Source organism: Zea mays, chromosome 1 (assembly GCF_902167145.1).
Source record: "Zea mays cultivar B73 chromosome 1, Zm-B73-REFERENCE-NAM-5.0, whole genome shotgun sequence".
NCBI classification, from domain to species: domain Eukaryota; kingdom Viridiplantae; phylum Streptophyta; class Magnoliopsida; order Poales; family Poaceae; genus Zea; species Zea mays.
In genome coordinates, this window is record NC_050096.1 from 20,275,239 (window position 1) to 20,284,531 (window position 9,293).

Below are 9,293 nucleotides of genomic sequence, written 5' to 3' on the forward strand. Positions count from 1 at the left end.
GCAATCGCGGAAGTGGCCGGAAGGGGTAGCTTTAGCACTAAGAGCTAGTTTGAGAGCCTCAAACATGAAGGGATAAGAACATCTCCAACAACGTGACCTATAAAAATGTCTTATAATTTAAAAATAAGTAAATTTTATAGAATTTAGGGCACCAACAAAACACTTCGCTTCAACAGTAAAGCCCTAAATCTAGATTATAGGGCAGCCCACTATGGTGTAGTATATTTGAGGCACTTGAGAAGGTGTCCTATAGTTTTTTGACAAAATTTGTTGAATTGAGGCACTGTTGGAGTGGTTTTTCTTGTGTAGAGCCCTATATTTCAATTTGAGGCACTAGTTTGAGACATTGTTGGAGATGCTCTAAGAGAGGCTAAAATCCTCTCTTTATTCAATTTTGAATAAAAAGGTGATTTTATCCCTTCCAATCCTCTCCAGGTTTTGGACTTCCAAACTAACCCTAAATTATAGATAGATCTAATAAGTTCCTAAAACACTTTGATAAGTAAAAAAATATTTTTGTTTCAACAATTTTCTATTTATTATTTCTTAATTTTTAAAGTTATCTATAAAAAAATGGTTTCTATTTTTAATTGAACTGGCATTAAAAATTAGTATCAAAAATCTTCTCTGATGTCTTGGAAGGTTGAAGTTGTCGATGGAAGACCAGACGGTCGCAATGATTACGTGTTGAAGTTGTCGATGGAAGACCAGACGGTCGTGATGATTACGTAAATGCAGTATAGGAGGTGGTTTGGAAGCGCCTTGCCACAAGAGTTTTGTCTAGTGGTGACGACGTCAAAACGTTTGGACGCTAGAGATGGATTTCTGGTCAACGGGACGGCATGAAACAGTAGTTAAAGTATGTTTTTCACAATAAAATTAGCACCAACATTGATTTAAAGTGTTTAACGTGCTCTGTAGGTGTTTTGTCCGGCGGGTTATCTGATGATGCACTGGATACATTTGGTGAGACATATCCAGTGCACATGGGATCTCACTATGCTTGTATAAAAACTGTGCAATATGTATGAGCCAATTTTGTATCAGGGGTACGTGTTTGGTGTACCACCGAATATATCTAGTGTCTTATAAAAATCTACACCAAAAGCACTTCCTCGTTTCTTTTCAATAAAAATCTAACTCTTAAATATTTTGCTAAACGTAATAGAGTATAGTTAGTATTTTAAAAAGTGTTTTTAATAAACATTTTCACTTATTGTCACGCGTGTCACCTAGACCAGTATATAGTGCATATGATTCTAACATCTAGTGACACTAAATGATCGAATTATTTAATTGAGCTAACCTCTTAATAGTACGAGACAAGCTCTATTGTGTTTTGACCGGCAAAACAAAATACCCTAGTTATATCTTTCCCTTTTAGGTCTTGATTTTCTTTACTCGTCCATCATGTCCGTGGTAAGCGCTTAATAATCTTTATAGCTTTCATCATCCTTTTTTATGGTCAATCTTGCTCAAACTTCTTTGTACTTAATGTAATTCGTTTACATCACTAGAGTATATGTTAATCTATTAGTTGTCTCAGTTAGCGAAACCACACGTATATTTTACAAAATATAAAAAACCATTTGGAAGCAGGGATTATATTCTCATTTTATGATTTCCAAAAACGTTTTGTTGACTAAAGTTTGATTTTTATATTTTCAAATTTAAAACCAAAATAAAAAAAACGCAGCGGTTTCCGTTTCTCGGTACATAGCGAGAACGAGAAAATCTATCGGATTAGCTGTTCTCGACTGGGAACCTAATCCCTGCTGTGAAGTAACCGAAAAACGAAACACCGTAGATCCTCATTGACCAACATTGAAATCTAAAGCAGAACTGCCAATACTGACCTGAAGAAGAAGACCCACAGAACCATTGCAAAGAAGCCACAATAAGCAACGAGGAAGAATAACATAACTAGAAGCACCAAACGGTTCGCTTAAATTCTGACCCAAATTAAGTTTAGAGTGTGTTTTGTTTGTAGGACTAATTTTTAGTTTATCAATTTTATTTTATTTTAGTTTCTAAATTATAGGGTATTTGGTTTCTAGAAACTAGTTTCTCTATTTTATTCTATTTTTATTTTTAAATTAATAAATACATAAACAAAAACTTTATTTTAGTTTCCGTATATGATAATTTAGATACTAAAATGAAATTATAGGGACTAAAAATATTACTTAGAAACCAAACACATTCTAAATATGGAGACTAAAACATCCGTATTTAGTAATTTATAGACAAAAATAGAATAAAATGGAGAGATTAAAATTAGTCCATAAGAGCAACTCCAGTAGTTCTCTTATAGACTTCCTAAATCAACAATTTAAGTAGTTAACACAAAAACTCATCTACAACAGTTCTCTAAATGAACTTTCTAAATTTAACAACTTCTCATCTAACCTTATTTCCTCTCTACATTTGGCAACCATTTAGCAACTCTCTAAACAAAAATGTTTACTGTATTATGCAGATAATGAAGGTAATTAATGACATTTGTGACTTTATTTTTTTATGTTGATGGATACAAAAACAAAACTACAACCTATATTTAGAGAACTATTGGAGAACTCATATTTTTTTACTTCAAAGTTATTTAGCAACTTCTTAAATCTGTGATTTAGAGAGCTAAAATTTATATAACTGTTGGAGTTGCTCTTAGGATGCAAAGCACAAACTGCGCCATACGATGCACGAAATTAAACGACGGAACCGGCGGTCAGAAATTGTTGGAACAAGTCATCTGCGCGTCAACGGACAGCCCTATTATTGGCAAAGACATCTCAAAACTTGAACGCCCAGAGGCTAAAACTAATTGCTGGACGATTATTGGAAGGGGGAGATGAAGCAAGAACGCACGTAGATAGAACACAACCCATTCAGGGGTGGACACCAACCGAAGCAACAGAATTTAGCCTCTCTCGAAATTCTGCGTCCGCCTATAAATCCGTAGCTCGAAATACACGGGCGGCGCACTTTCCATCGAAAGCCCCCGGCCTCTCTCTCTCTCTCGCCTCGCGGCGTTGGATTGAATGGCGACGACCATGAACGTCAGGGCGCTGTGCCTGGCCGTCGCGACCGTCTTCTGCGTGCTCTCACGGCAGAGCCTCGCCGCCGGCGAGGGCTCCAAGGAGGCGGACAGGATCGCCGCGCTGCCTGGGCAGCCACCGGACGCGGCCGTCCAGCAGTACTCCGGCTACGTCAGCCTCGATGACAAGGCCGGCAAGTCGCTCTTCTACTACTTCGTGGAGGCCACCGCTGATCCGGCTACGAAACCGCTTCTTCTCTGGCTCAATGGAGGTAAATAAAATCTTTTCCATGCATTCTTGTCTCCACGTAGATGGCACTGATACTAATGGGATGGAGTACATTTCTGCAGGGCCTGGCTGCTCTTCGTTTGGAATCGGAGCATTCCAGGAGATAGGTCCTTTCCGCGTGGACACGGACGGCAAGACCCTCTGCAATTTCAAATATGCCTGGAACACAGGTCAGTATCTACCTACGGAATGATAAATAATTGACAATTGTACACGTGCTAAAAAAGATAATCCAAATAATTAAGATATCATGATGCAGTGGCGAACGTGCTGTACCTGGAGAGCCCCGTGGGCGTGGGCTTCTCGTACGCCGCCAACACGGGCGTGTACAAGGTGATGGGCGACAACATGACCGCGGACGACTCGCTCCAGTTCCTGCTCAAGTGGCTGGACCGCTTCCCGGAGTACAAGGGCCGCGACTTCTTCATCGCCGGCGAGAGCTACGCCGGCCACTACGTCCCGGAGCTCGCCGCCTCCATCCTCGCCGCCAATAACGCGCGGCCCAAGGACATGGCCTCCGTCAACCTCAAGGGAATCGCGGTCGGTAACTACTAAGTAGCTGTCTTCGTCACCGGCCGGCACGAATAATGGGGCGAGTATATAAACATAATCGTGTGTGCGCGCTCGCGCGCTGCGTATATATATGCATGCCATGCAGATCGGGAACGCCATCCTGGAGTTCGCGGCGGAGCAGAGCGCGTTGTACGAGTACTTGTGGCAGCACGCGTTCCTGTCGGACACGGCGCACACGCTCATCGGCCAGCGCTGCAAGAACGCCGAGGACAACTCGCCGCTCTGCTCGGGGACCAAGGACGCCGCCTACAACCAGCTCGGCAACATCGACGCGTACAACATCTACGCGACGACCTGCCATGACAAGAAAGTCAAGCCCAGAGGATCCAACTGCATGGTATGTACATGCACGGATCGGATATCTAGCTATCTGCTGGCACTTGCGTTCGTCGATCGGTTCGTCCTCCTAGCTAGCTCAGGCTAGGCCAGTGATGAGGATCATTTTCGATCTTACAAGCAACTGCATGGTGCGTGTGTGTGGCTGCAGGACTTGGCTGATCCTTGCGCTCAATACTACGTGGAGGCGTACCTGAACCAGCCAGAGGTGATGAAGACCATCCGTGCCAACACAGGGCTCAAGTACAGATGGACTAGATGCAGGTATAGATGGCTCTACTAGTAGGCCGTCGCGCGCGTACGTGCTTCCATAGCTGACACGAAGAAGAAACTAATAAATCCTGTGGTGGATATGATGCATGCATGGCACAGGGGCACGTTCTACAACCTGCTCAAGTTCGGTGACTCGCCGTCGAAATCGATGCTGCCCTACGTCAAGGCCGTCGCCGCCGCCGGCGTCCGCGTGTGGGTCTTCAGGTCGGTGGATATAAATAAATATAATAATCCCCTCAACATGCGCCGTTGGTATCTGGTTAGCTAACATAACAAAGAATGTAATGCTGTCACCTGCATGCAGTGGCGACCTGGACGCCATGGTTCCCGTGATCGCGACGAAGCGGTCCATGGAGAAGCTCGGCCTCGGCGTCGTGGAGGACTGGCGCCCCTGGTCCATCGACGCCAAGGACCAGGAGGTAATGCAGTCGCATGCCTTTGCCCGGCCCATATATATATATATATATACCTGAATGAACGCAACTCTAGAAAATGCGATGGCTGAGAGCCCGCGACGACGGCGATAATGACATGTTCTCATGGCAGGTCGCCGGGTACGTGATCGAGTACAAGGGCGTGGTGTTCGCGACGGTGCGCGGGTCCGGGCACATGGTACCGATCGACCAGCCGGGCCGCGGCTTCGCTCTCTTCTCGTCCTTCATCAAGGGGCAGCCGCTCCCCAAGGCCGCGCCGATGGTCGACGGATGAAGAGCCACGGTCGTTGGGATTCCGGAGTTTCACCCTTGTCTCGTCAAGTCACCATGCATATTGTCTCCATTTCCACGTTAACTACCAGACCGTGTACATACTGACTAAACGCTCGATCTGTGACCTCAACTGTTGTATGAATGTTTCGCTGCAGTAAACTTACTAATTAAGGGTGTGTTTGGTTCTGATTTTAAAATCTGCTTCTGAAGCTGAACCAAAGGGATTCAGCTTTTTTGTTGCTACTTTGAAAAAGCTGCTTTTATGTATTACAAATTTAAAAGTAGTTTGGACCATGCTTTTGCTGCTTATCAAAGTCGTTGCATTAATAAACACACACACAATAAATTTGAACTAAAATAGGATTAAAATAATTAAGTGTTATAATAAATGAAATAAAATATTTTAATAAAAAATATTATAACTGGAATTATAAAATTGATTATTATTTTAAAAAAAAATATCAGTAATGCAAATGTGAAATCACCTTTTTAATTAGATGTATTGATTAAAAGATATAATTAAACAAAGTGAATATAAACAATATACAGTTGTTTATCGTGGACAGCTCACGACAGTTTGAACCAAACGACTTTTAACTTGTTTCTCACATCAACTTTTTCACAACAGGTAACTCACAACAACTTTTTAGTAGTTCTCGAACATGCGATTTCATAGCAGTGCGTAGAATATTCATACTTAGTTTGTTCTTATGCTTTGGTGTAATGTTATCATATACATTATTTGCTTGGTTGTATGTATTGCTACAAGTAGAGGTGATGTCATCAGGAATCTGAAGGCCAAATTTCGAGAAGTACCTAAAGTTGCACCAAAAAGGCAAGTTGTGCCTTTGATCACTCTACTCTACCTGATAATGTTCCTGTTAGTCACCGTGACATACTCATGTTAGTTTGATGGGACCTAACAGGTTACCTTAGTTTTGTCCACCCACACCTTACAAACAAATGAACCATTAGGTAGACTTACTATTGCTCTACATGGTTTTAGGATTAATGTTATACTAAATTATGATCATGTTCCATTATTATTGTTGGTTTGATTATTGTTAATGATAAGATTACTATTGTTGGGGCCTTCGTCTTCCGAAAGTCCACAAAAACACGATTAACAATGTTTACCAAGTATAATATATGTACAGGAACCTTTGAACTCGGAGTGAAGCTGTACACAATATAGAAAGCATGGTCGGGACGAAGGTTGAATCAGTTCCGAAGCTACGCGTAGGGAAGCTTCGTCTCAGCAGCAGAAAACGGAACCGACTTAAAGAGGAAAATGCCATTTAGTCCTCGATAGATTGTCCTTAAATCGATAGTAAACATAAAGGGCATGAATGTAATTTTGCACAGGTTGCGCTCTGTGCCTATAAATAGGTGAACAGTACCCCCGTACTGTTCACGCTGACTGGTATTCATTCGTGCGTCACGCTTGGACTTTTGCCTTCTGTCAAACCAAAGGTATAAATGTAATTCAATATTGTTCATGTTCATTCATGGTGGTATAATAAATAGATATGAATAGTGTTATATGGTTATTCATGTTGTTTCTAATGTTTCATATGCTTCTACTTCCATTAATATATACTATTATGATTGTCGGGGACCATAATTAGGGGTACCCTCAAGACGCCTAATTCTCAGCTGGTAACCCCCATCAGCATAAAGTTGCAGAGGCCTGATGGGTGCGATTAAGTCAGGGATCAGTCCATACGAGCGACTCGATCACGCCTCGCCCGAGCCTAGCCTCGGGCAAGGGCAGCCGACCCCGAGGGGTTTCCGTCTCGCCCGAGGCCCCCCCTTTTAACGACGGACACATCTCCGGCTCGCCCGAGGCCTTGCCTTCGCTAAGAAGCAGCCCTGACTAAATCGTCGCGCCGACCGACCGAGTCGCAGGAGCATTTAACGCAAAGGTGGCCTGACACCTTTATCCTGACACGCGCCCTCCGGCAGAGCCGAAGTGACCGCCGTCACTTCGCCGCTCCACTGACTGGTCTGACAGAAGGACAGCGCCGCCTGCGCCACTCCGACTGCAGCGCCACTTGACAGAGTGAGACTGACAGGCAGTCAGGCCTTGCCAACGGCGCCATAGGAAGCTCCGCCCGACCCAGGGCTCGGACTCGGGCTCAGCCCCGGAAGACGGCAAACTCCGCTCCGCCCGACCCAGGGCTCGGACTCGAGCTAAAGCCCCGGAAGATGGCGAACTCCGCTCTGCCCGACCCAGGGCTCGGACTCGGGCTAAAGCCCCGGAAGACGGCGAACTCCGCTCCGCCCGACCCAGGGCTCGGACTCGGGCTAAAGCCCCGGAAGACGGCGAACTCCGCTCCGCCCGACCCAGGGCTCGGACTCGGGCTAAAGCCCCGGAAGACGGCGAACTCCACTCCGCCCGACCCAGGGCTCGGACTCGGGCTAAGGCCCCGGAAGACGGTGAACTCCGCTCCGCCCGACCCAGGGCTCGGACACGGGCTAAGGCCCCGGAAGACGGCGAACTCCGCTCCGCCCGACCCAGGGCTCGGACTCGGGCTCAGCCCCAGAAGACGACGAACTCCGCTTCGCCCGACCCCAGGGCTCGGACTCCGCCCTGGCCTCTGCCGAACAACCTCCGCCTCGCCCGACCCAGGAGCTCGGGCTCGACCTCGGCCATGGAAGACAGACTCGACCTCGGCTTCGGAGGAGCCTCCATGTCGCCCGACCTAGGGCACAGGCCCGCCACGTCAACAGGAAGCGCCATCATCACTCTACCCCGAGCCGACTCGGGCCACAGAGAACAAGCCCGGTGTCCCATCTGGCTAGCTCCGCCAGATAGGCAATGATGGCGCCCCGCTAGCCCTGTGACGATGGCGGCTCTCAGCTCCCTTACGGAAGCAGGGGGACATCAGCAAGGACTCAACCGCTCCGACAGCTGTCCCTCCGCCAGGCTCCATTGCTCCTCTGATAGCCACGACATCACACCAGCAGGGTGCCAAGATCTCTCCGGCTGCCACATTGGCATGTACTTAGGGCGCTAGCTCTCCCCCGCTAGACACGTAGCACTCTGCTACACCCCCATTGTACACCTGGATCCTCTCCTTACGCCTATAAAAGGAAGGACCAGGGCCTTCTTAGAGAAGGTTGGCCGCGCGGGGACGAGGACGGGGCAGGCGCTCTCTTGGGGCCGCTCGCTTCCCTCACCCGCGTGGACGCTTGTAACCCCCTACTGCAAGCGCACCCGACCTGGGCGCGGGACGAACACGAAGGCCGCGGGATTTCCACCTCTCTCACGTCCGTCTCCGGCCACCTCGCTTCCCCCCTTCGCGCTCGCCCACGCGCTCGACCCATCTGGGCTGGGGCACGCGGCACACTCACTCGTCGGCCTTAGGGACCCCCCGGTCTCGAGACGCCGACAGTTGGCGTGCCAAGTAGGGGCACGCTGCGTGTTGACGAGCAGTTTCCCGTCAAGCTCCAGATGGGCAGTCTCCAACAACCTCTCCAACCCGGGACGGTGCTCCGTTTCGGGAGTCTTGAGTTCATGTCCCTCGACGGCAGCTACGACATGATACTCCTTCCACCGCCGCGCGACGACGACAATGGCGGCCGACAACCCGCCCGCCAGCGGCGGAATCGACGACATCTTCCCCGCATGGTGGAAGAACGACATTCGAGCTCGCCCCGTCCTCTCCCCCGCCAACGGAGGAGGAGGCGGGGCAACCAAGGCCAAGCGGGTGGCCGCGCTTCGTCGGCTGTCGAGCGAATCGACGTCCCCAGCGCCCCAACGGGGGGCGCGTCGGGCGTTGACTTCGCGTTTGAGACGAAGGCGAGAGCCGTCCCCCCGCGACACGCCAATCCCGAGCAAGTGGACGACGCCAGCGCGCTCGCGGAGGGCCTACAGGACGTCGCCCTCGTACCTAAGACGACGGTGCAATCAGTCCCCGACGTGACTATGTCGCTCCTCGTCGATCAAAAGGTACTGACTGATTCCCATCCTACGTCATTTCGACTCGGCCTCAACCCGCCTAGCGACCTCGCTTTGGCGGGCGCTCTCGTTGAGGCGAGTGCAACCCCTCTGGGGTTTCGTATGCGGTCGCCTTGG

The 9,293-nt window shown here is 48.2% G+C and overlaps 1 protein-coding gene across 1 annotated transcript; it reads left to right on the forward strand.

Moving 5' to 3' along the window:
* Positions 1-2,830: 2,830 nt before the first annotated feature.
* On the forward strand, positions 2,831-5,505 carry LOC100383236 (Serine carboxypeptidase-like 40). Its single transcript, NM_001175898.2, has 8 exons — positions 2,831-3,306; positions 3,386-3,493; positions 3,583-3,863; positions 3,982-4,233; positions 4,384-4,496; positions 4,605-4,709; positions 4,810-4,924; positions 5,052-5,505. The coding sequence occupies exons 1-8, from the start codon at positions 3,039-3,041 to the stop codon at positions 5,211-5,213; spliced, it is 1,404 nt and encodes a 467-aa protein (NP_001169369.1). The 5' UTR covers positions 2,831-3,038; the 3' UTR covers positions 5,214-5,505.
* The last annotated feature ends 3,788 nt before the right edge of the window (positions 5,506-9,293 follow it).